Source organism: Aulostomus chinensis, chromosome 16 (genome assembly GCF_037954235.1).
Source record: "Aulostomus chinensis isolate RoL2024-O1b breed Wild chromosome 16, RoL_Achi_v1.0, whole genome shotgun sequence".
Classification (NCBI taxonomy): Eukaryota; Metazoa; Chordata; class Actinopteri; order Syngnathiformes; family Aulostomidae; genus Aulostomus; species Aulostomus chinensis.
The window spans coordinates 25481914-25507916 of NC_141335.1; the positions used below are offsets into that span (position 1 = coordinate 25481914).

General features: G+C 48.5%; 2 protein-coding genes across 4 annotated transcripts; one reads left to right on the forward strand and one right to left on the reverse strand.

Moving 5' to 3' along the window:
- Positions 1 to 48: 48 nt before the first annotated feature.
- tmem87b (transmembrane protein 87B) lies at positions 49 to 10840 on the forward strand. Of its 3 annotated transcripts, none has more exons than XM_086181404.1 (19): positions 49 to 101; positions 968 to 1028; positions 1128 to 1219; positions 1303 to 1437; positions 1529 to 1582; positions 2888 to 3056; positions 3145 to 3206; positions 4048 to 4231; positions 4316 to 4415; positions 4501 to 4594; positions 5228 to 5299; positions 6842 to 6950; positions 7671 to 7729; positions 7830 to 7933; positions 8014 to 8087; positions 8180 to 8250; positions 8342 to 8394; positions 8479 to 8509; positions 9075 to 10840. In XM_086181404.1, the coding sequence occupies exons 1-19, from the start codon at positions 90 to 92 to the stop codon at positions 9114 to 9116; spliced, it is 1578 nt and encodes a 525-aa protein (XP_086037530.1). In that variant the 5' UTR covers positions 49 to 89; the 3' UTR covers positions 9117 to 10840. The 3 variants fall into 3 exon arrangements, with proteins under 3 accessions (XP_086037530.1, XP_086037531.1, XP_086037529.1); XM_086181405.1 differs by lacking the exon at positions 5228 to 5299 and adding an exon at positions 4911 to 4982 and having other exon boundaries at positions 69 to 239; XM_086181403.1 differs by having other exon boundaries at positions 69 to 239.
- Positions 10841 to 13045: 2205 nt separating this feature from the next.
- fbln7 (fibulin 7) lies at positions 13046 to 25904 on the reverse strand. The gene is made up of 8 exons (XM_086181406.1): positions 25380 to 25904; positions 24126 to 24288; positions 22067 to 22243; positions 19439 to 19564; positions 19231 to 19368; positions 17545 to 17682; positions 17009 to 17147; positions 13046 to 13987 (listed from the first exon to the last, which is right to left on the reverse strand). The coding sequence occupies exons 1-8, from the start codon at positions 25467 to 25469 to the stop codon at positions 13615 to 13617; spliced, it is 1344 nt and encodes a 447-aa protein (XP_086037532.1). The 5' UTR covers positions 25470 to 25904; the 3' UTR covers positions 13046 to 13614.
- Between the last annotated feature and the right edge of the window lie 99 nt (positions 25905 to 26003).

Consider the following 26003-nt stretch of genomic DNA (forward strand, 5'->3'; position numbering starts at 1 on the left):
GAAACTAAGAAGAAGAAGAAGAAGAAGAACTCTGCCGCAACCTCGCTCACGGCGCCCCCTGCAGGCCAAACCTCAAACCCACACGCAACATGGCTGCCGCTGTAAGTATGCGGACGTGGAGCTGTCCGGTCGCAGGGGTTTTCTATCCATGGAGGCTCCTATTTGTACTTTTACTCTGCACCTTAGACGTGGCAGTGGCAGCGCCAGAAACAGGGGTTTGGAAAATCACAGTTGTCAATGTGAGTAGCTTTTAGGAGGCTCATGCTTCCGGTTTTTTGGCGTTAGCTGTATTAGCTTTGTTATGCTAGCTTGGGATCAGCAGCGTTGACAGTCGTATGTATGTAATAATTCGGTTTCAGGCCTTGTTCGTTGAGTGTTCGTGTTAAGGTTTGCCTACCTGCTGAAAGAGCAGTTTATCTTGTCAGAAGAGCCTGAAGGATAAAGGCTGTTGGTTAGCAGTTAGCTAGCTAGCTGTCCCCAGTAGCAGGTGGACAGCTATCCACTAGCCTGCTTTACTTTGATTTTCTAATAAATGAGGTGTGTTTTTCACGAATCCATACAACTGTGTGAAGTTGATCTTGATACTACGGAGGACAGTCCTCCTTCTCGGTTACGTAAACGAAGCACCGGCTGGACAGAAAGGCTCGATGAATAATTCAAACGTGGAGACGTTTCAATTTCAGGTGAAGTAGGTGTGCTGGCGGGCAGGAACTCACCTGGAGGGCCTCATACCTGACATGCACGTCTACAGAGGAGTGAACCTTTATTATCCCAAAAGGGGCGATTCTCCGCTCTTCTCTCTTAACAGTTAGACACAAGAAACACAATAACAGTTGAGAATGGAGCCTAAAAACGGAGGAAAAAGAACATCCATGCATAAAGCTGTTTTCCTCCGGCACAATAAATCTTATTTTCGAGTAATTTGTTGCTAACAGGAATTAAAATCTTCATATTTACTGCTCCACAGACCTCAAGACCCCTGCTGTTGAGGAAATCCATGTACAAAGACACAGACATTGCATTGAAAGGTAAGACGTGGGCCCGGAGCACACCGGACCGGATCGGACCTTTCACTACTGATGCACGGTCCTCTTGAGTCTAACATCACCGGTGTGTTCAACTTCCAGTCGTGTTGTTTGGCTGTCCGGAGGAGTTGACCTTCACCATTCACTGGTTTCTGAAATACTACCCCTGTCACAATGAATTCAATAATATTGATGTAAGTATTTAAACTGGTTAATTCTGACCTTCTGTGCTTCACTCTTTACAAGTGCTGTAATGATAAAGGCTGTGTTGTCCTAGGAAATGTATGCGCTAACCCCGCTGAGTCGAGGGGAGAGCCTGGATCCAAACCCCCTCGGACAAGGAGAGTACGTAGAACACAAACACAGTCCCATAACCTGCAACAGTGGACTGCGCTCCTTTCCTATGCTCCAGGTAGGTTTGCTGCGTCGCTTCACCTCAGTCACACGCTTGGTCCCATCGTATTATTTATCTCGCTACGTCTTGTGATTGTCTGTGACCGCAGAAAGCCAAGGCGGATCCACGTGTGGTCAGTCTGCCCATCAAGGGTAAAGAGGCGGTAAGTTTCCTGGGTGAGGGTAGGTTTGGAATTTCCCTGTAGGGGAAGTGAAGAATTTCAAAAGACAAAAAGTTGAAGTTATGAAGTTACAAGTCGTATTGATATGGAAACATGTTTTTTCATCACGTATTCCTCAGAACGATGAGCTGGATTCCCGCTTCTCATCTTCATCAGCGTGAGCTAGTCCCCCGTCACAGGGACCCCGCGAGTCCCAGACATAAACAGCACTGTCCTCTTAAGAGCCTTTTAAGACTCTGATACAACAGCATAATCATGCTGGTGCTTTCCAATAGCCTCGAACTTTTAATTAGAGAGTAAGGTCTGCCTCAGGTGGAGGAGTTGAAGTATCACGGGGTCTTATTCATGAGTGAGGGTAGGATGGAGCGGGAGATTGACAGGCAGATTGGGGTGGCGTCCGCAGTGATGCGGGTGCTAAACCAGTCCATTGTGGTAAAGAGGGAGCTTAGCCAAAAGGCCAAGCACCCAATTTAGCGGTCAATCTACGTTCCAGCCCTCACCTGTGGTCATGAGCTCTGGGTAATGAACAAGATGGCAAATACAAGCGGTCAAAATGAGTTTCCCCCTCAGGGAGGCTGGGCTCTCCCTTAGAGACAGGGTGAGAAGCTCAGTCCTTCAGGAGGGACTCAGAGTAGAGCTGCTGCTCCTCCATGTAGAGGAGTCAGTGGAGGCGGTTCAGGCACCTGGTGAGGACGCCTCCCTCGGGAGGTGTTCCAGGCATGTTGGACCGGGAGGAGGCCTCAGGCCGACCCGGGACACGAGGGATTATATCTCTCGGCTGGCCTGGGAACGCCTCGGGATTCCCCAGAAGAGCTGGTGGAAGTGGCTGGGAGAGGACAGTCTGGGCTTCCTTGGTGAGGCTGCTGCCCCCGCGACCCGGACCAACCAGATATGAGTCAGACATTGAATTATAATGTGACGAGCATTAAAATAGCCTAATAGAATACGCCAAAATAAAGTTAAGAACAAAAAACAAATGTGGTTATAAATGCAATGGTCAACAAAATTAATGAATGCAAGTGCAGTTATGGTACAAAAAGTCAATATAGTAATCACCATGCTTGCCTAGAATGATTGGTGTGTGCGCACCAATGTTTGGACATGTCGGTGAAACGACCACAGAGGCTGATTTTTGTCACGCTCTTCGGGAAGTCCCTAGATTTACACTTTTCATCACCTCTAATGCTTCCGCAAAGTTTTTAATGCATGGTCGGCTCCTTTAAAAAAAAAAAAAAAAAAAAAAAAGCTAGCAGATGAAAATCCTGCAATGTTTCTGTAATATTTTAGGATGAAAATGAGACCAGATGGATTACAGAGGAGTACGATAGCAGCGCAGCAAAGAACAGCAGCGTGAACCTCAAAGACAACGTCATCGCCACCACGTGGAAGGACGGCCCCTACCTGCTGGTCGTCAGGATCCTGCCCAGTAAACAAGACGCGCACTGGAATTTAACAGGTGATGAACTGATCTGATGAGTTGGCAGGTGGACTGCAGAGGGTCAGTGTCTCACTCGTTTGTCTGATGTTGGGTTTGGTCTTCACAGTTACAGTGGAGATGAAAGGCAGCCATGGGTACATCTCCATCACCGAGTACCCGCTCATGATCGTAAGTAGAGAACCGAGGCTGGCATTTCTGTGGTTAGTGGAGACGTTACCGACCCTTTTCTTATTTCACACCCTTTATTCTTTCTTTTCTCTACATAGTTGTTCCTCAGTTCTCCTTTGTTTTTTTTTTTACATTATATCTTATTTACATCCTGAGATTGACTGCTTTACAACTGAAGTTGTTTTCTTCCCAGTGAAGGAATTAGCTGGATTATGCTGAGCACTGCAGGGATGATTTATTTTTGTAGGACAACCTGGAAGTCTGCGTCTCCATGGTTCCCTCCTCCTTAAACCAGTAAAAGTTGAGACGTCCCTGTTTGGTTCATCAAGATCATCTTGACTAATGAACACTAATATGATCGTATCTGAAGCGTAATTACAGTCGCTAGAAGTACAAAGCTAATGTTAGCTTGTTAGCAAACGACACTCAAGACGCTTGACTTCAGCCTCGCCACGGCTAGTTCACGTCTTCTTCTTCTGACGTGTTCAGTGTGACGACGTTTCGTGTCCACAGCCGTTATGTCGTCTGGATTAACCGCTTGTGAGCAACCAATGTTTTGAAGATGGACACTTTGACATTCATGAGGGTTTTATCACTGACACGTTTTATATCTTTCAAACGTCTGAAGGTTGTGTGAAGCACAGACCTTCTTTCAGGCATGTAACCAAAAACTGGCTGGGCTGAGTGTGAGATGAGGGAAGGCGAAGGCAAACTCAGTTCCAGGGTTAGGACTCGATCCTGTGAACCTCTAGTTCAGAAGCTCAGCCGTTTCTGTAGAATTTGCCAACACTAACTTTTGCTTCCATGTGTGACGTGTTAGTTCCTGATTGTGTGTTTGTAGTTCTATATGGTGATGTGCATCGTGTACATCCTGTACGCCCTGCTGTGGTTCATCTGGGCGTCCTGCTACTGGAAGGATCTACTGAGGATCCAGTTCTGGATTGCGGGCGTCATATTCCTGGGGATGGTGGAGAAGGCCGTCTTCTGTGCTGAATATGAGAACACCAACGCTGTCGGCTCTGCCTGTGAGACCGTACCAGCCTTAGCCAACGTCTCCGACCTGCTGCGCGAATGATCAGTTTTTCATGTAAATCTTGTCTGGTCTTCAGCTCCAGGCCTGCTGATCTTCGCTGAACTGGTCTCTGCCCTAAAGAGGACTTTAGCTCGCTTGCTCGTCATCATCGTCAGCCTCGGCTACGGCATTGTAAAGTACGTCAGCATACGTCTGAACGTCCTGATTGTCTCTGTGCATACGTAGTAACTGAGTATTAATACTCCTTTCTCTGTCCTCCAGGCCTCGATTGGGCACAGTGATGCACAGAGTGGTCGGGCTTGGTGTCCTCTACTTTTCCTGCGCGAGCATCGAAGGCGTCCTCAGGATCACTGGGGTGAGATGAGCTCTATCATTGATACGTAGTTTGCGTTTATACGAATGTACAAAAATGTCAACAGTAACAGCAACTCTTGCCTGGGCTGAAACTCATGTATTGTTACTGTAACTGTTGAAGACGAACCCCTGTGAAACACAAAAGCAAACTAGCTGCTAGTTTTCCATGACAAATGATACCAGACATTTTCTTAAGATAATAGAATTATTGACTCTCTGCCTGCCATAAAATCTAACCCAGCATAATTGCTGTTAAAAGCTGCGGTGTGTAATGCGCCTCTGCTCCGTCTGGATTTGTGTGTGTTGGTGTATTTAAGGGTCGGGACAACGGCCCAACTCTCATTACAACAATTGTTCTGGCTGTGTTGGACTCCTGCTGCATCTGGTTCATATCCTTCCAGTGTGGTGATCGTTACCGGACCTGCACAGACGCACACCAGTTACTGTGACCTTTGAGCTCAGTAGCGGTGCTTCTGCAGTTACTGCTTCTGCTTGGCACCTTGGGGACTGGTTCTGGATCTTACTTGCTTTGTTGTCTTTTATGTCTCACCCTATCTATGATTTTTGTGTGTGTGTGTGTGTGTGTGTGTGTGTGTGTGTGTGTCCTCGTGTCCCGCTCTGTCCTTCTTTCTAGGCAAAAGACTCTGACTTGGCCCTGCTGGCCAACATTCCCCTGGCTCTGCTTGACTCCTCTCTATGCTGGTGGATATCCTTTCGTGCACCTCCAATCTTTCCCTCTGGGGTTCCCCTCTGCTCCTCAACCCTTTCACGCGAGTCCAAATTAGACCAAAACAGGTTTATGTGCAACCGTCTCTTTTTTGTTGTTGTCTTTTGAAAAGTGGAAAAGCACAGAAGGTAAGAGGCAAAGCCTGAGCGATGGTCACTTATTCTAAGAGCTTCAACTTCATAGTTTTTGAGTCGCAGCTCTCGTGTGAAGTCACCGGCAACGCGCTGAACCTGCCGTTGACACGTGACGTCTCCGCGGCCAGGCTCCAAGAGCACGGCACAGGCAAGATGTGGAAAAGTCAAACATCTGGAAGAACTTTCAAAATTGCAGAGATGAGCCAAAAAAATGTCGAGTGCCAGATCTGCCAAACGAAGCTGGCAGGTAACAAACGCACGAGCAGTTTGGCTGATCTCCTGAAAACTGTCAATTTCTCCGTGTCGTGTTTGATTTGGGCGGAGCTTTGATTATTCTCAGGTAATTGACACCTAAGCTTTGAAGGCCAAAAACGGCCGTGGGGTTGCGGTCAGCCTGGGGCCGTCCTGGACATGAGCAGAGAAGACAGGATGGAGACCAACAGCCAGACACTTGTGAACCCTCAGCTCCTCCTCTCTCCTTTGGTTGATATCCATTTGCTCTTTTGCCGTTTTTCAGTTTTGGTCTAACTTGGCATCAAGTGATAGATTTGCATGACCCCCCCCCCTCCCCCCAAACTCCTAGATACGCTCCTGTTCAAGCTTGGTATGAGTGCAGGTTCCACTAGAGGGTGATGTGGATCTCATCAATGTCTGTACTCTGTGGATCGTCATCCTGCAGTAAAGAAATTGTCAACAGATAGAATTATTAGACGGGAACTTCAGCTCAGCAAAAGCATGTCAGATTTATTTTAGAACCAGAAAATAACACAGAATAAGGCCACAAGACTGGAGCGCCGTCCACAGAATTAAAAGTATAAGATGAGCGAGCTCACGTAGGTGTGAGAACTCAGAGTGAGATGAGCTTTTCTAAATCTTCAGGAAGGAACAGAGATGTAAAAGAAACAGGAGACCTGTTTGTCTAAAGGCCCGATGACCCTTTGACTCAAGCTGCGTCCTGGAGGGAAGCAGGTGGACCCGCCCACTGATCCCAGACACACAGCTGTGAGCGCCTTGGAGGTGTGTTTGACACACACGTCCTTCAGTGGCAGCAATGAGAAGTGAAAATGAGAGTCTGACTCTGCAGCAGTGGAGGGTCTGGCTCTGCTGATGCCTGAGCGAAACGCACCGAATTCATCAGGCTGAGAAAAGATGAGCTCATTAACAAGCTACATGTTTTTGTGTAGCAAAAGATTAAAATGATCTGAAATAAACAGGAAAGATGCTGAGCCCAGGTTAGTGAGGACTGGGTGATATTAACGCCCACATCCGGCTCATTTGAAGTCACCAGAATGTGAATGTGGATGTAATACAAGTGGTGATGAGGAGAGTAGTGTCAGCCTGGATGGAGCTCCGTGTCCGTCACGTGTTCACCTTGACCGCCACCAACATCTTTGTCAGCTTGGCTCAGACCATCAAGACCCTGAAGCTGAGGAGGAACCCAGTCAAGCTGTCTCTCTACCGGCACTTCACCAACACGCTCATATTCGCTGTCATTGGTGAGTTCCGTTCACTGTAAGTCTGTCCTGAAACTACCAGGTACGTCTTAGTTAGAAATATGGACTCCGTAAACACACGATCGGCTTCCACACAGTGAGAAACAATCGACTGCAGAGCTTCATAGAAAGTTCTGACCTGTTCAGTGCTGTGGTTGGGAAGTTTCCGTCAGTCCTGGTCAGATTCAGTCACTGGAACTCTGCCGGAGAGACCATGAATCCAACGGACTGCCCCCCCCCCCCCCACACACACACACACACACACTCAATATTAATTTTCACCATTGAATGAATGCTTTTCCTCCTAATTTGTCTCTGTTGAGATGTAGCATTTTCACTGCCAGCCTGATTCTCGGGTGTTTTCTTCTTTCGACTGCGTCACTCCCTTTTCAGTGACTATTAATAGATTTTTAATCACATTAATGTCACGTTGAGAGGAGGCATCGTGTCTGCAGCTTCTTAAAAGCCAACTAGAATGTTTTTGTTGGAAATTGAAAGCCGCTGCTGTGTTTGATCAAATCCTTACCAGTTTGAATCAAGCGTTTTATGTGAAATTTGAAAGAAAAATCTCAGGCTCATCTGGCCTGCAAAAATGTTTAGATTTTTCTCCTCAGAAATTAAATTTGACACCCCTGGATTAGAACGTGTGGTGGTGCTCATGATTTGGGTTATTTTTATTTTCCTTGCGTATAAAACTTCCATGTCTAACCTTTCCTCCCTCAGCTTCCATCATTTTCATGGGTTGGACAGCCAAAAAGTTTTGGCCAGCCGGTTGCCAGTCCGTGAGTATGGTTTGGCATGTTTATTGGTGTTGGCTGCTTTTAGAGGAATATCATTTTGAAGTCCAACCCCTTCTTAATTTTTGGCCTATTTTGTGAGAAGGATTGGATCGAGCTGTGGGTGGAAGATGCCTTCTGGAGGTTCTTGTTCTCCCTCATTCTGCTGGTCATCATGTTTTTATGGCGGCCGTCGGCCAACAACCAAAGGCAGGTTCTCCACGGATTCACCGCCATCAGCTCAAGTGTTTTTACTCTGTTCCATGTCTCACTGATGTCGCTGACCGCAGGTACGCCTTCACACCTCTCATCGATGACTCGGATGATGAGGAGATCGAGGAATTCATCGCCTCTACAAACCTCGGTACAACAACATCCTGGAGGGTTTGCTCTTCTTTCATCAGAACAGTGCAAACGCGTTCCTCCTCATCTGATGTTTGTTGTCTTGATTCACAGCTGACGGCATAAAACTGAGGGTAGCGAAGAGCGAGACCAACGGCACCGTGAAGTCTGCAGAAACCAACCTGGTCAGTGACGCCGACCCAGTGGATGCCGGCGGTCCACAGATGGTAGGAGGTGCAGCAGATGGCAGTATTCACTCTTGTTGTACCTGTGCAGGAGGACGACTTGAAGTGGGTGGAGGACAACATTCCCAGCTCGCTCACCGATGTGTAAGCAACAGAACCTTGACATTTGTCCTTCCAGCCAGGTGTTTGTGCTACCAGGCAGTGTTTCTGACTGTCTTGTCGTTGCAGAGCTCTCCCGGTCCTGCTCGACTCAGATGAGGTAATCAACCGCTGAACTGGTCCAGACCAGGTTCCCGGGGGGTCCTTTTGGTCTAACAGTCATGATAATCTTGAAAAGGGGCTTGGAACATTGCACATTTCAGGCCTGGAAAAGTTCTTGAGAAATAAATGAAGCCAGAAGGTTTGGAACAGTCATGGAAAGGTGCTCTAAAATACCTGTGAAGCGTGTTTCCTGTCCAGTGAAGCTCATTCCGGGTTGCTGCGGTTTTGCTTCCACGTGTGTTTGTCTTGTGTCAGCCCACATAGATCGCCATTTATTCACTTGCTGTTTGTGTCTCTTGTGTAAACAAAGCTTTCAGAGAATTTATGGTCATGAAAGTTTGCCCCTAAAAGCCCTGAAGCGTTGAAACCCTGCTTTGTGTCTGAAGAGCGTCCAGGAGGAGGAAGTGCTGTCTCTGTTGCAGTGACTTCCAGTGTCCCATTAAATGGCCGGCCTGGATCGCCTCCCTGACACGGCTTCATTCAGAGGCGTTGTCACAGGTCTCGGTGTGTTCCGGTGATGCCTGCAGCAGCTCTCATGTGTCTGTTTTTGCGTGTTGTTTTAGGAAATCATGACGACCAGGTACGAGATGTCAAAGCTGGAGTGAGGCGGGACGTCTGCAGCCGTCGGCTGACAGGAGAACAAACCAGCTGGCCCTGACCCGCTGGAGGGTTCCCTCCAGGGTTCCAGTCAGGTGCTGGAGTGCCATTTACTGCTTCAGGGGATCCGTGGTGCCGGCCACATCTTAGGAGAACCTCTTCTCTTTTCCTCATCTTGTCAAGAACAAAGGATTCTACTGGAGGAAAACCATCTTCTCTTGGACCAACTGGTTCAGCGTTTCCCTGAAATGATCCGTTTTGAGCCTTTCTTTCCAAAGAGAATGTTTTCTATAAAGTGCTGTATTTATTTGCGTTTGTCCGAGAGTTGAGAACGAGGGGCCTCATGCATGAACCTCCCCCCAAATACACGTCGAGTGTTTAGAGAAAATATTAAAAGTAGAAGTTTATTTATGAGCGGGGGCAACGATGTCCAGGCTTTATTCCACAGCTGTTTTACAGCCAGACGAGAGACCAAGAATTTATCTCATAACTGATCCTCTTTTATGCAATCTTTTTATTTACATGTCTAAAGCGGTCCCTAAGGAATACAGTGGATGGATCCAGTGAGCATGAAGTCCTTTTCCTGCGATTGAGTGTCAGAAGCACATTTATTTGTTACAGCAGTAAAGTCTGACAGCGTGACCGTCGCCGACCACTGGCTGTTATGCACTTTCACAATCAAAGTTGTGCCTACATGTGGTTCTGTGTGAGGCCCGTTCTCTGGCCCAGTAATGTCAGTGTCGGTGTGTCTGAGGACCTCGCAACTTTTAGGGGTTTTTCAGTGTCGAGGCTTGTTGTGGGTTATATACTGCTGTGTGTGTGTGTGTGTGTGTGTGTGTGTGTGTGTGTGTGTGTGTGTGTGTGAGTGAGTGAGAGGGGCTTCTACTGTAATAGGAATATAGAATATGTCGATATGGAGTTTTACAATTATTTATTTGTGTTAAAAGTGTACTTAAAAGTTGTGTATTCACCCGTGTTGACTCTTTAAGTGTGTTTACAAAGTGTGCTTCCATTTTTTTTTTTTTTACTCTAAAGGAACGGTCACGACGCTCTTGGCAAACAGCAGTGTGAGAGTTTATTTGCGATGTTGAACTGCCGATGAGGTGGCGTGTTCCTCTCACCGACACCTTAACATTCACCTTCTCTCCAAACTACAAGTCTTAACAGGTTTGTTTTGTTTGTGTGTCTCGACACGGCGGGCTGCCGGTCACGGTCGGTCCGAGTTGTATCACTGTTGTCCAACTGGCGTGGCGTGTGAGCTTACCTGTCACACACTACGCCTGTTGTGCGTCTAGCACAAGCTGATCACCTGAGGCGCTTGGTGCTGTCATTGTTGAGGAGTTTTGTGTTGTTGGAAAGCTGGAAGCCTTGGTGACGGCCCGCTGTCCGTCAGTTATGTAAAGCTGCACGCCGCAGCCTGATTATTTGAACAGATGGGTCGGGGTCGATTCCTGTAATCTCATAATTCTGCAGTTTCAGAGGAGAACTGTCAGGGTCGTGCGACTTCTCTGTTTTAGTTGGTCATGTTTTGTTTGGTCTTTTTTTCTGAGTGTCATGGAGAACTTTGCTTGAACTTTTCACAGCAGCAGTTTTTTTTGTCTTCTCTTGTCCTTGTCAGCGCGCGTGTGTGTGTACCGTCAGATTAAATACGAGCTCAATGCAGGAGGATGTCCGTCTCCTGATCTTTCTACGTTTTATTGTTTATCTGGCAATAAAAATGTATATTTTATCATCTTGATTTTGCTACATCAAGCTAAACCCTTGTTTCTGTTAATCACGTGGATAAACTGAGACTTTAGAGGGAGCAATTCTGACCCACTGAGCACACCTGAGAACCACGCTGGTGGGCGTCGCCTCATCAGCGCCACAACTGATTGAAACTCAGAGACAGATATCTGGAGGCCTCCAGGAGCTGCGAACGTTTCACAGAGGAGAGTTTTAAACTCTGGTCCCTGAGAGCAGCGCTCTGCTTCTACCCGAGAGTTCATGCTGAAACTACAACCTCAACAACTACAAGTACACAGTTACAAGTTTGCTCGTGAAACCGACACGAAATCTTTGAAGAGACAAACAGGAAAAGACCCTCGGTAGGACGGGAGCCCCAGGCAGCGCCACGGCCGTGCATCCGCCCTTCATCTTGGCTTTTACTGGCTACTTTCGTCCATCGAGAGTTTGCTGCAGTTCTTGGGCCTGATCCTCCTGATCCAGGCGGATGTGTGTGTGTGTGTGTGTGTGTGTGAGAGAGAGAGTGAGACACAGGAAGACGTACACACGTTCCTGGAGTGTCTCACCGAAATGCACTTTAATGTACAGTAAACCATTCACGCTGTATCTCAGGACCAGAAATGTTATAAAAACACGTTTGTGTTTCTGGAATTTTCCTCCAAACATTTCATCCTGAAAGCTGATCCACAGATGACCTCTGACCTTTCTTGCAAAATATTAGAAGTGGAGCAAAATTCCTCAGCAGTGACTTCTTTTCCCTGCTAACCACCAGTAGCACAGGCCCATGACAGCCATCCAAGCTCCTCTCCCACTCAACCAAATGTTTTATGCTGTGATGGAGGATACAGGATTTACTCCAGATTTTTGGCCCCTGGAATTTCCAAAATTTGTGAGGATTGTTCCCTCTGTTTTTTTGGAGGCTTGAGTTTCCTTTTTGCAGACTAGACTGTTAAAGTGATACCTCACTTGGAACCCTGAGCTCTTGAGATTTTTGCACTACTCTGTCACTTCTTTATGGCACCAGAATGCAGAGAGAGACGGCCATGTGAGGCTGAAAACGGTGAGATTGAAGGGTGCGCTAGTTCAGCTCAAATGAAAGTGAGGATTCCTGACCTGACGATGACCCAGCGAGTCTGTTGTTAGCTTGTAGCTCATGGAGAGTGACGGCTAAGTACACATAGCTGGCTCCTCCTGCATTCTGGGGTCACAAAAATATGATGCAGGAAGGAACAAAACATTGTCGTGAGCTCAAGACTCCTCAGTGAGCACTTGACAAGCTAAATGCAGAGTATTTCTGTTTGCGTTGGAGTTCAGAGCAGATGGACGCACCTGGTGGGAGCAGCAGAGACGTTCCTGGGCCCGTTCTCACCTACGGATGTACGCTGCAGCTACAACCTCAGCCACCGGGTTGCTTCAGCATCACAAGGCTAACCTTATCTAACTGGGCTTTACTGAAGTCAACTCGGTTTAGTGTTTCTGCTGGTTCGTCCTCCCCTGTGCGGTTGGCCCGGCGCTGAAGTCACAGTGGTTTTGTAACTCTGATGTAACCCATGTGCCAAACCACAGCGAGCGCTGGCTGGGCCTCAAGGCCCTCCGAGTATTTTTATCATCACTCTCCAGTGAGCGTCTGGTGTTATGAAGCGCTCCAATTGTCTCTGGCTGTCCTTCCGCCTCAGCGTGGATAAGAACATCAAACAGCCCGAGCCTGAACAAAGACGCCAATGTGAGCACTTCTGCTGTGTTTACTGAAGGAAATTACAGCTGCCATTACGGCGTGCTGTCATGTCGGTGTGCCATAGGGGCATGTGTTTGATTCTCAGCCTCGCCTCGCTCCTGGAAACACGCAGCTCCTCGGGCCTCTTTTATTGCAGCGTAAAGCCCTGGATTGAGACGTGAGAGGACACAGGGAAGGAAGTTAAGCGAACACATGTGTGGAACATTAGGATCCTCTTTCGCTAACAAACAGACCCAGTGAGATGTGTTGCTTGAACCTGACGGATACTTCTGCTCCTGAGACACGTGCAGCTTTAGGGCCTTCGCATCCATTCAGACAACTTTTATTGCCGTCCAGGGTTCATTTATCAGCCGTGCTTTGGTTTGCCTTTCACTCATCAAAAATCACTTGCAGTGGATGCAGCATGAAAACCAGCAGTGCCACAAGGACGTCTACCAGCAGCTGCTCAGCATCAAGCCAGCTGCTGGCAACAGAAGCTGAATGTTGGACTGACTTTATTTCAGTTATGCAGAGGCCATTAAAATGCCAGACAAACGGTGCAGTGTGATGGCGAGAAATCATCTTTGATGTGGAAGAGAAAGTAAAGCAACAGAACTGAATGGATGTTGTAAAAAAAGACAGAGAAAAGTGCCTTTAACAATGGAAGCCAGTACAAAACGACCAGACAAATATACAGTATAAGATGGAGGATAAACACGGAGCGGGCGACAATATTTGCGTTACTGTGGAGCCTCAGAGCTCGAATGTCTCGTCGGGGTCATCAGCGGGCGGTGCGCCGGCCCCCGGTGCCCCACACCTCAGCTACGACCATCAGCACCAACACCACCACCTCCCAACCTCCTCATCGAGCTGCAGTCTGCCAGTCAGAACTCAGACGGACTCAGGTCCGATGACGTCAACAGCTCTAGTAACTTTACCTGCCCCTCGCACGTTCCTCTCCAGCCTCCACGCGCACCGGGCCGAGGCGGGACAGCGACTGGCGCCACGCGGGTGAAGGTGATCGACACACTCAGTTCCTGCCGTGCGCCCGCTCCTCTTCACCAGCCTCAGAAGTCGTAAGGTGAGACCAGGACGTGGACCCGGGCCACGTGCTTGGCTTGAAAGGTGCGGTCGCTGTACTCCGACATGTCCACGTCCACGCTGATCTCCTGCGGCCCACGCAGCTGCTGCACCAGGATCAGCTCCCCCGTTTGTCTGTCCGAGCGCTGCATGACAAACGTGCCCCGGGAGTTCCCTCCCACGATGCCGAAGCGCAGGCTGTCCGGCCCGGTGCGCCCGGGGGCCGCGGCGGTGGCCATGCGGAAGAGAGTGGCAGGGGTCTGCAGGTTGGAGGGGAGGGACAGGTAGTGGAAGGAGACAGTCTTCGGGGCCAGGTGGCAGGAGCGGCTGTCCATGGGGCAGGGGTTCCTCTCACACTGGCTGTGGGACACAGGTCACGTGATGAGGAGTCACAGGTATAAAGAGTTGGTCACATACAGAGACTGGAGAGTTACGTAACGCGAGCTACTGCATGTGTTCCTCCCCCCCAAACACACACACACACACACACAGACACACACACACACACACACACACACACACACACACACAGAGCTGCGCGGAGGAGGTCAGGGAGCCGGAGCGTTGCATCATGCAAGCGGCGAACTCGTTTTCTATTTTCCTGGCAGAACATGTAGGAACAGTAAGGGGGGGGGGGGGGGGGTAGTGCAGGGATGTTGACTACTGCAGTAGTACTGGCAGGTCAAACCTTTGCTTCCAGTAGCTGTAACTCCCAAAGTACCTCAGTAGTACTGCTGTCTACGCTGTACTGTGAAGTCAATGTGGTCAAGTTTCCCTTCCTACTGATACCTGAACTTGCATATCGGATCTGATATCAGTGTGTTGAAATATGCATGTGTATGAAGTACTGCAGGGTAGTCACTACTCACCCTGCAGGGATGTGATGTGTGGTGGTGGTCTGACATGACCCAGGACTGTCATGATACACAGTTTCCTATCAGTGGCAGCTGAATTCAGTTAAACGTTGTTATCTGGAGGTCAGGGGTTGTTTTCTGTCTCATGAGACGTGAGATGGAAAAGCCTGAGTTCTTGTGATTGTAGGTTCATTAATGTCATCATCACAAGGAAATAACGGGCCTGTTGCTGCTGCAGCCCAGCGTCCTGACCTCATGCCAGAAAGAGGCCAAGATGGCGGCTTGAAAACTGTAGCAACTAGGATGAAACTCCTCGGACTTGTCAGAACAATCGGCACCAGACCTCGTCAGTCCTCAGCCTGCAGCGTCACAGTCACAAATCCTCTCCGGCAGTCGTGACACGGAGCTCGCAGGAAAAGCAGGCGCCGTCAGAAGAACCAGGCCCTCCGTTTTTTTAGCTCTCAAAACCTGATTTGTTGTCTTGAGAAAAAACAACTTTCCTGTGATGAACCGAGTCTCTTTTCTCAAGGCCTTCTGTTTCATTCGTGGTTTGATAAATGAACCAGTTACCATGAGGGCCTAAGCTTGGTCATCTCCAGATAACAGCGCTAACCTGCTTGGCTTCCACAAACGTCTGATTGAGTGCTGATATCCAGCCGACACTCTTCATCATTACTGAGGAAAAATGATTGAAATTCACTCAAGAAATTCCAGTGGGGATTTTTGCAACAAAAGGAAAAGATACTGTATGACATCAAAATTCAAAAAGAGAAAGAAAAATGTTCTTATTCCTGATCTGATACTTTGTAAAACCAGAGATGTGCCTCCTTGCACCTGTGAGTTTCAAATTAATTTCTTATGATTCCTGTCAAAAATCCAGAATATACTGACTGGCTCTCATCAGGTTGTCGTGTGTGTGTGTGTGTGTGTGTGTGTGTGTGTGTGTGTGTGTGTGTGTGTGTGTGTGTGCTGGAAAGGCTGCACACATGCATCAGTATTTGTATTAGCAGTATTTAATTATTTGAGGCGAGTTTGGTCTTTTTTCTGTCAGAAGCCAGACATCCATCATGTTGGCTGGCAGCGGCGTTTCACCGCTCTGATGGTTGAGTAGGAGCAGACAGAGCTGCGCTTCATCCTGGTGGACGAGGCAGCTGGCTGATGACTGGTAAACAGGCAGATGAAAGTTGTAATGTCTGTGAGCATCTGGGACGGGCGCAGACGCCCTAGGTGGTTTTCAGTTCTGCTGAGTGGGCACAATCTTCGTCAGACATGGTTTGCGTCACTATAATGCTGCTCTAACCACACATCTTATTTCTGTAGTTTTGGTAATCTTGTATAATAATAGGAGGGTTCTGTTGGTTTTTGTGTGGATTTTCCTCAATTTGCCACGAATGAACAGACACAGGGACCTCTGATGTTGTGTATCCACGAAGATACATTATATATATATATATATATATATATATATATATATATATATATATATATATATATATATATATATGATGTATGTTTTACTAATCTAACGAAGGAACATTATAGGTTGTTTCTTCTTCCAGGTAGCGCCGGGCCTCCCTGGTTCTATGACAAGAAGCGCGAGTAGTCACATGATCCTAACGGGTTTATTTTGGTGTTAATACTGATACAACTAGTACGGCGAGTACACAAGGCAAGTACCGCAGGTCCGAGTTGTGATGGAGCTTTGCTTCTTCCACATTAACCTCCATTAATCTGGAGAGTTGTTCAAAAACCGTTTGATGACCCGAAGGTTCTGACCCGGTTCATCTGTGTGACTGTTAAAAACTCACCTGTGCTGACTCAGTTCACTTCACGTGTGTTTCACCACATACAAACTTCCGGCATCTCATGTCACATTCAGCAGGGGCGTAGCCGATGCTGTGTCCCGTAGCAACTCATTAGCGGCGGATTCATGAGGACACGATCGCTGCCGTAGCTCGGATGTGCTTCGATGACGAGCCTCAGAAGTCGTGTTTCAGAGTTGTAAAGGAAAGTATAAGTAAATCACATCAACGAGTTCCAAACGTAAGAATGAGGCTGCACGATGCGTTTGAGGACAAGCTGTGACGGCTCATTAGTTCTTGCTAGTCGCCACAATCGGAAACAAAGACAAGTTTTGGGAATGCGATACTTCAGAATCTAAATATGTTGACAGAAGCATGAGTCCCGAGTGCCGGATCACAAGCCGTGTTGGTGTTGACTGAACCACCACAATAAGAGCTGCGTTGTGTGGAGGCTGAACTGTGGAGCCTGAGTTACTCTCCAAGTGTTGACCTTCATCACAGGAGAGAGTTGGACTCGGCGCCTCCCTGGCATGGAAGTGTACTGACATACTTGAACGGAAGACAGCAATAATTACTTTTATTACTTTTTTTTCCAAGAGTTTCTCACAGGTGCTGATTACCTAACACTCCCGCCGCGGCTCACAGTGGGTCAATGAAAGCTGCTGGAACACGGAAGATGAAATTTTCTGCTAAAGTTGCAAACGAGTCAGATCTCATCTACTTACAAAGGAGATGTCTTAACGTAGCTGATGTTGCCATGGGAACGGGGACACTCCGGGTTAACGCACTGAAAGCCTCCCCCCGTGTTGACACAAGTTGTCCCTCGGCTACAGTTGTGCTGCTGGCTTAAACACTCGTCCACATCTGGAAGACAAAGCAGCAGAGGCATGTAAGACTGAGAGGCAGGGAGGGAGGCTTGCCAGGCTGACTCCCGGCTTCCTGGTTACCACAGGCTGAGTGGGGGTGCTGTGCTCTGATTGTTTATTTGGTGTTTTAGTTTAGTCTCCCACAAACGCTTCATGTCCTAAAGATCCTTTCTGCTGGGAAACAGTGAGGTCATTTGTTCCACTGGCAAGTATTGTAAGTTTTAGTGGTGCATATAAAAGTGGTAGTGAGGTTCAGGGCTGACACACACCTCTGCAGGATCTACAAGCTCTGCTCACCCTCCCGAATCCCAGCTCTTCCTCTCTGAAGCTGCAGCCAGATCTGCAGATGGGCCCTGTGAATGAGCCTTTGTCCCCTGCTCCCACTTGTCACTCACCCTCACAGCTCCGCCCATCTGGGAGCAACTTGTAGCCGGTGGGGCAGGAGCAGTGGTAGGAGCCTGGCACGTTGACACACTCGTGGATGCACAACTTCCCGCCTTGGTCCAGCCGGTAAACTTCACACTCATTCACATCTGTCCAAAAACAGAAGACGACAACAAACATCTGCCTTAAAAGCTCATCTCATGAGGGGGGGGGCTGACAGCTTGTAATGGCTTTAAACACATTAGGTGTGTGTGGAGTATTTAGCAGTCACGGGTTTTGATCCACTAAGTATTGCTGGACCCGTGTGTCGGACCCAGAGACGTGGAGAGTCTCTCTCAGCAGGACCTACGGGAGCCTGCAGGAGCAGTCATGTGCCATTCAGCTTTTATTGAATTTGGATCGTTGAACGTCTCACAACACAGGACATCGGTGGCCAGCACCAGCAACCATCTCCTCACAACCAGAAAAAATGCTGACTGGATTCCAGCAAGTAAATATTTTTATTTGCTTGTATTTTTTTTTTTTTATTGAATCTGATTTTTTTTTTGGTGATAATTTCTGTCAGGAGAGAGGAATTAATTACCTGGCGTCATGTGATTAAAGTCACCAGAGGTCATGCAGAAAGTGGCGGGTGCAGAGGATCACGCCGCACAGGGAGGGGGGGTCACGTAAACAGCAACAGTCGTAACTCCTCTGATACGCAGTGTAAATATACGGTTAGCCCCTCAGCTAACAGCCTAGTGCCTCAGCTGAAGAAATATTCCCGTACTGTAATGCGACCCGGGTGGCACCATCTGTTGTTCATAAAAGTGTCAAAGCTGCTGCTTCTTTTCTTTCCGCTCTCAGAATTACTGCTCAAAGCATCAGAAAGCTGTAGTGATTTGGTCCGGGAGGCTTCCTCGCGGCGTCCCAGGGAAACACACAACACGCCGTTCGCAAAGTTTAACCCTCCGCAGGCTCTCGCACCTCATGGCTCTGTGTCCTGGTCGTGTCTGTCTGTCCTTCTCTCCTGGTGTCAACAATGCAACTGGGTGTTGCTGCAGAAAGGTTCTCAGTGACTAGCTGAATACAACAAGTAATACTATGGTGAAAAATACTAGTCAATACTAGCTCGTTTAGAGACGGCAAAGGCGAAACAAAGTCCTGCTCGTGGAATATAAACAAGTGCAACAATAGAAAGGTCAAGGTCCTGCTTTGGTCTGCTGGCCGCTAAAGGCTCGTTCTACCATGAACAACAACTCTCACTGTCAGGTGATGAGAAACTAATGAGAGGATACTGATGAATGACGTGATGAGTGACACGAATGAGCCACAATGTGGTTCTCTATTTCTGCCAATAATCCTTCATTCTAAATACCTGAGAAGTAAAAGAAAAACATGGAAACTGATTTCAAACGTTACTCAACCACTTACAACTTCAAGGCAACTGACCTAAATGGATGCTAATCAGCTCTGAAAAGGATTATTTTGTTTGTTCCAGACTGGCGTCCTCAGATTAGAGGAAGGTAGACTCAGCTGTAGCTGGTGTGAGGCGCTGCACATCAGCAGCAGGAAACTTTTAAAAACGTCCCGCTGGGATGTAATGGAGCAAGACACCAGCTTGAGGGGAGTGCCCTGCAGCTGAACTTGTGGAGAAAAGGACCGTAAGAAGACTTTCCCCGCAGGAAACAATGGAACGAGGGGTAATTGCAGCTCACCCTGGCAGATGCTGTTGTCGGAGGTGCCACTCATGTGAAAGCCTGCATCACAGCTGCAGTGCTGGGCTCGGTTCACTTGGGCACAGCGAGGTCTGCGGCTGAACGCCGGATCGTTCATGACGCTCCACTCGGGTGGCGCTGCAGCGAGATGACGCATGAGTCAGAGCGCTTAGAAGAATGTGAGCCGGCTGTAGTGAGAGGTACCGACCTGTCTGGGTCTGGTGCTGGCAGTGAGAGCCGCTCCAGCTCTGCGGGCAGGTGCACTTGTACTGATTCACACCCTCCACACAGGTGCCTCCATTTTGGCAGGGGTTGCTGCCGCACTCACTGATGTCTGCGGGTGAAGGACACAACTTTCTCACTTGATCGTCAGTGGTTCAACATCTTCACCATCATCCCGATGGACCCAGAACAAAGGAAAATACAAGTCCATTCAGCTTTGGAGCTTCTTCTCTTTCTGATGTGAACCTCAGCTGCAGGCGCGTGCTCACACGGAGCGACTAGTTATGGAGAACTGCTGGTTCACAGTTAAAAGACACCGAACAGGTTGACTTAGTAAGCAAACGCAGAAGCACTGAAAATGAGATTTCAAGCACAGAGACCAAAATATAGTCATGTTCTTTCTGTTGATGGATGCATCAACATTCCTGATCGATGAATCGATGCACTGATTGATTATATTTATTCAGTAAAAACTAGAAAAATGTAACCATCAGAGATCATAAAGTGCATTTTCAAAGTTGCTGTGTTGTCTTTCTGTGTTTTTTTTAGGCCTGAAGGTTGAAGTCTCAAGGAGGCAAAGAAACCAAACATTAAATCAGTGGCTGAGGAGAGCCGTCCCTCGGCTGCTCCTGCAGCACTCCAACCTTCATTTATTCATCAGTGTACGCAGAATCTATCGTTCTCTATGGAAATTGTCATCAATTTTATCAGGTGGGATCCCACCGTCGTCACACAGCTGCTAAACTAATAAAGACGTCTCGTGCTTCCATCCTTGAGCAGCAAATCCTGTTTGATAGCTGCTAGTGAAAGCAGTGACTGCTCCCTCAGTAGTAACGACTCATTAAGACTTAACGTCGTTTAAAAAAGACCTTCGCCTCTTGAAAGTTAAACGGCAAACAAAAGATAAACTTGTTTTAATCCTCAACTTGGTTTTACTCAGGCCTTTGAGCCGTGAAGTTCCTCCATGTTTGCATCCTCTCACGACATTTTGTCAGCTTGTTAGAAATTCCTCTCCCATTTTCTCGCTCGTACTGCTTTGACAGATGCGTTCTCAGCGTCCAATTAAACATGCGCAGAAGGCATTAGTGGGACTGCCAGCGAGTCTCACGGCGACGCCCAGCCTGGGGTCTGTAGCGCAGCTCATTATAAAGCACGGACAAAGGTAACTTAGTGTAACGCACATTCTCACATACTTAGTTGTGACTTTAAAAGGTTTAAAACCAGCGGGCCAACAGTAAATCACAGCCTCGGATGTGTAGCGAGCTCTGCAGATGTTCCGATGATGAAGAGTCCCAGTGATGAGGCCACTGGATGACAACCAACCCCTTCAGTGTTTATTTGGCTTCTCGGGGGGCCGGGGGGGCCGCCATATGGCTGAAACATGAAAAGGCCCATTTCACCCTCCTTGATATTTTTAACTCTTTTTAACTTTTTTTTAACATTTGGTCAATGCTGCTCTTTAGCATGGCTAAATTTAGCCCAACATGTATGAACAGAGATAACACTGTGCGCAGTCACACCGCCTCATGTTGCTTTAACCATGAATGTTAAAGGAACCGCCAACTTTTGGGGAAATTTACTGATATGTTGCCCCCCCCCCCCCCCCCCCCAAGAACCAGACGAGATGATGGGGACTCTTCTCTCCTCTGCATTGGGGAGCTGAGACCCACGCTTGTTAGCTTAGCACAGTGAATAGTAGTGGCTGGGAAGTGTTAGCATACTGTACTCTATTGCTGGTGTGTCCAGAAGAGACCCTCCTCATCCTCCCTTTAGCTGCCCGTGATGAGTAGCAGCAGCTGCTCTTGCGCACATCAACAACCGTCAAGGTGCTACGTGGAATCCCTGCGCCCTGTCAGGAAGCTACTTCCAGGTATGTGGATCAAAAATACTGAATTTTGACTTAGTTGATGGAGAATGTCCTACCCAACCCTGGTATGTTAAAACTGGCAACGACTGTTTTGGCAGTAAGTGAATATGATGATTTTTGAAGTAGGGATGCTAGCACTGCTATTCCTTGTGCTACGCTAACTAGCAGTCAGCTGGTCTCCATGGGTCCCAGCTCTGGTTCTCCTGCTTCTTGTCTGGCTCTGGGGAGGCCCAAGTGTAAGTGAGTGCCCCTGCAGGCGGAGGGGACTATCAATAGCATGCTTAGCATACTTGAGTGCTATCAGACCATGGTTGGGCTGCAACGTCTGGATCAGATCTCGTCCGGTGGGACTGCTGTCAAAGACGCAGAGAAACATGAGCACGGCAGGGTGGGGGTGTATTACAGTAGCCCAACCACCATGCCTGTGTGTGTGTGTGTGTGTGGGGGGGGGGGGGCGGCACCCCACGGTGGAATGAAGTACAGGTGTTTTTTGTACTGTTCACAGACATTTAATGCCTTTTTAATGAGGTGTCTTTCAGTGTGCCGAGGAGCTCCAACTCTCAAGAAAGACTCTTTTCTTTGCCTGGCATCAGTGTGTGTGTGTGTGTGTGTGTGTGTGTGTGTGTGTGTGTGTGTGTGTGTGTGTGTGTGTGTGTGTGTGTGTGTGTGCTCTCACACATGGGGACATACGTGGACCTGAGGCTCTATTCGTAACAGTTCATTGCCAAGCAGGGCAGCAGGGCTCACCTTTACAGACCGCACCGACGCCCGTCCAGGTGCCGTTGTCCCGACACACACGTGTGGCTGAGCCCACCAGATGGTAACCCTGAGAGCATGTGAAATGGACCTCATGTCCTACAAAGTACTTGGAGCCAAACTTGGTTCCGTGAGCGGGGGCCTCCAGGGAGGGGCAGGTGGTGGGAGCTGTGAGGGAGAGAGAAGGATGGCCGGTCACATGCATAGTAAACCTCCCGACATTCTCGGCCCTGAAATACACACGTGTCCCACGGGCTTCAAACGCCTCATCGACAGCCAGCAGAGGACCGGTCCTCTCTGAGGGTTCCGGCCCCAGCAGCAGCCAAAGGTCTCACTACGTCCTGGGAAGTTGAACGTCTGAGAAGTGTTGAATGTAATGATGTTACGTAACACTGAGGGGCTTACGTGTGTGAGACCTCCGACAAGGAATAACATGAGTGTTTGATAATGACGGCCATGTTGTGAATGGAAAAACAGGAGAACGGGCGTGTCAGCGATGGAAGGTTCAACAGTTTCTGCCAGCGTTTGACTGTGGGCAGCGTCACACAACAATTACAGGGCTGATTTTCACCAAACCAGGTGGAGGGGGGGAGCCTGAGCTGAAGAAGAACACGATTAATTGTGGGGGGGATTAGCAGCAGCTGATGTCCCTCGAGTGGGTCGACCAGACCGTCTACCGTCGGGTCAGAACCGCCTGAGGATGTGATGTGACTTTATGTTTGACACACAGCAGGAAACTGAGGTCACTGGACTCCTCGTGGTCAGAGCTGTTTTCCCGTTTGATGAGAGTCTCCATGTAGGGCAACGTCACACATGGGAAGTGTGTGTGTGTGTGTGTGTGTGTGTGTGTGTGTGTGTGTGTGTGTGTGTGTTCACCAGCGCCACCTAGTGGACACAGGAAGTTATGTTTGCTCCACAGTGCAGCATTAGTCTGATCCTTCATTCAAAATCTGAATATTATCAGGTTTCAGAAGACAGACAAACACACACACACACACACACACACACACAGCATGGTGCAAGCAGGGGTGCGAGTGTCTGCTCTGCTCTGATCAGGGGGGCGGGACTTGTAGGGGCTGAAGTTCCCCTTGGTGACGGTATCGGCTGTCTGAGTGCTGTCTAGTTTTCCAAATTAAATAATTATCAAAATTGATCTACTGAGAGTGTAGATACTAATTGGAGTATTAAAATCAAACGATCCGGTCCTGCCGAAGCCTCTCCGCAGGATGATGGACAGCTGGTCCACGGCTCCAGGCTCTCCTGCCAAACAGCACCCCTGCTCCGGGTCAAGTGGTGGTGAGACGGTGTCGCTCCTGTGGGATGAGGACCGTCCCGTGAGAGGCCGGCCGGCTCCTGAATCGATGTTCACGTGAATTTAATATTTGGTGGAGGTTTGCTCCCTCCTTGAATATCTAACTGACCCGGAACAAATCAGACGGGCAGTTCCTTTAATCTAGAATGTTCACTTCCAACCTGGAAAGTCAAAGGAATAAATATGAGCGGGAAAGAAGTCCTGCACGTGCGAGTGCATCAAAAAAAAAGGTAAAGAAAATCCCTCCAAAATAATAAACGGTTTGAGTGATGGATCATCGTGATCGCTCGTCTCAAGTTGATCTCCTTCAGGCTGCTTCAGGTGCTGCAGCCTCAACGATGCAGTTATTAATTATCATTATTATTCCCTTCATAAATTAAAACGTCGGAAAACGTTTCCTTTCCCGAGTCCGCAGTTCCTCCCTCATGAGTTCCTCCCTCATCTCCACCTAAAAGAATGTTTAAATATTGACCATGGAGAGATCGGATCAGCAGACCAATCAAGTTCCTTCATGTCAGCTCCTTATTAGGTATTGATATTCTATCGCTTCACACCCATAAATGCTCGAGGAGAGAGACTCGTGAGTGTGGACGTGATCTTTGTGTCTGATCCTCTTATTGATATCAGTGTTTGAGGGGAGGCCTGACCCGCTCAGGCTGTCCCGTCATGTACGGCTGGAGGCTGAGGGGGAGTGCGGTGATGATGGAGGCGACGGTGACGTCATCGCTGGTCACTCACCAGCCGACTGGTCCGCTTGAGGCAACTTGGAGACGGAGTTCTGAAGCGTGGCCAGTTTGGACTTCATGATGCGGAGGCCCTCTGTGAATCGCATCTCCTGGCCTTTGAGAAATTTCTCCATCTGACGGAGCACGCCGACCACCTGGTGCTTGTCCATGCACGTCTGTCGGGGAGGAGAGAGCACGAGCATCGGGATCAGGAACCACAGAGGAGCTGTGGGAAACCGTTTCAACATGCGATGGCTTTCATGAAAATGGGCAGAAGACGAAAGGTTAGTTCAGTCATAAAATATTAAAGACAGACCCGGGAGCAGCTTTAATGTGCAGCTGTGGAGCATGACGTCATTAAGGCCGAAGCCCTCTTATTGGTGGGCACGTGGGTTTTATGGTTGCAAGGATGTCATTTGTAGGAGTTCCTTCAAATTAAAACACCCTGTCATGACTTTTTCTTTTTCTTTTTTTTTCTTTTTTAATTTTTCGGTTCTCCACCATTTTCCTGGAGACCTCCTGACACCGGGACGTGCTACCCCTCTCTCTCTCTCTCTCTCTCTCTCTCTCTCTCCCTCTCTCTAACACAGCGGGACAAAAGCTGTCTGGCAGATGTCAGCAGGACAACTTCTGCTCGCTGCTCCTTTGTATATTTTGCATGGCAGCAGGAAGGCCCCGCTCATTGGATGATGCTGAACTCCGAATAGCATGGGTGCCACTGGCAGTTCGACGGGTGCTGAAGCCCTCACAGAGCTGTCTCTAATCCTTTCAGAAGGCTTTATTAATCACATGCTCATTGGAGCAATTGCTCTGCAGCGACATACCTTAAATTCCTGCTCTTGTATGTGGAGGCCTTTGTACAATAACAACCAGCTTCGAGTAACAGAAATTCATTTTGCACATAGTTGAGACCTGTGCAGTTGTTAGCGTGTACGCGCCCCGGGCTGAGGGGAAATACCACCAGCTGACAAGACATGAGAGGAGCCATATCCAGATGTTCAGCTGTTTTGTCTTTTTAAACAAATGCAAACAGTAATTTCTTCAGAGGAAAGTTTGCAGCAAAACTTTGGAAAACTTCAATCACAATGAATGGAAGCTGGAAAAAGTGCCAAAAGAAGTTTGTTTCACATTCTTTATGGATGAAGGAGCTTTTTTCTTTTTCTTTTTGGTTACAAACGTGAATATTCACCAGAAAAATGTCAGATTTTATTGAGGAAATGCCCTCCAACTGGAGGAGCTGCTGCTTGTCGGTGTTCCCAGGTCTTACCTGCCCGGCAGCACGGCCGCTGTGGACGGCTGTCAAACTCAGCAGCAGCAGCAGCAGCAGCGAACACCTGCGTCCGGCACTCAGCGCCATCGCTCTAAGTCCAGCAGAGTAATGCTGCGCTCTGTCGATGTTCCCGGGGATTTGGTGGCCCGAGGCGCCTCGCTGAGGAACAGAATCCCCCTAAAGCTGTGTCGGGGCGTTGCGTGCTCTGGCTCCGGGGGCTGGAGGATGCTCATCAGGTGTGTGTCAGACGGAGATGCGCTCCCGTGTCTGGATCTGTTGAGTCTGTGAGCTCCGCACGCAACCGAGTCCTCCCGCAGCCAGAATCCCTCCCACCGAGAAACACGCGAGTTCCCCCCGCATCTCCCCGCTGCTGACATCAGGGAACGTTTCCGTCCATCGCTGCGAGTGTGTGTGTGTGTGTGTGTGTGTGTGTGTGTGCGTGTGTGTGTGTGTGTGTGTGTGTGTGCGTGCGCGAGCGCGCGTGTTTAATTCCGGGCTAAGTGATGCTCGTTATGGAATTGACGTTGATCTCTGATTGGCGAGGAGGTAACACGTCATGACCTGTAATTACGTTTGGGAGCAAAACTCGAAGTTAAATACTGACTGGACTTTTTTAACACC

Bases quoted from the DNA above. Each gene is read 5' to 3' on its own strand.
- fbln7 (XM_086181406.1), bottom strand. From the start codon at position 25,469: ATGGCGCTGAGTGCCGGACGCAGGTGTTCGCTGCTGCTGCTGCTGCTG. The intron at 17,148-17,544 runs GTGAGTGACAAG...TTTGTCTTCCAG, and splicing joins AGATGGGCGGAGCTGTGAGG to ATGTGGACGAGTGTTTAAGC. The intron at 13,988-17,008 runs GTAAGTAGATGA...TGTGTCCCACAG, and splicing joins TACGTTAAGACATCTCCTTT to CCAGTGTGAGAGGAACCCCT.
- tmem87b (XM_086181405.1), top strand. From the start codon at position 90: ATGGCTGCCGCTGTAAGTATGCGGACGTGGAGCTGTCCGGTCGCAGGG. The intron at 1,583-2,887 runs GTAAGTTTCCTG...GTAATATTTTAG, and splicing joins CCATCAAGGGTAAAGAGGCG to GATGAAAATGAGACCAGATG. The intron at 8,251-8,341 runs GTCAGTGACGCC...GTACCTGTGCAG, and splicing joins AGTCTGCAGAAACCAACCTG to GAGGACGACTTGAAGTGGGT.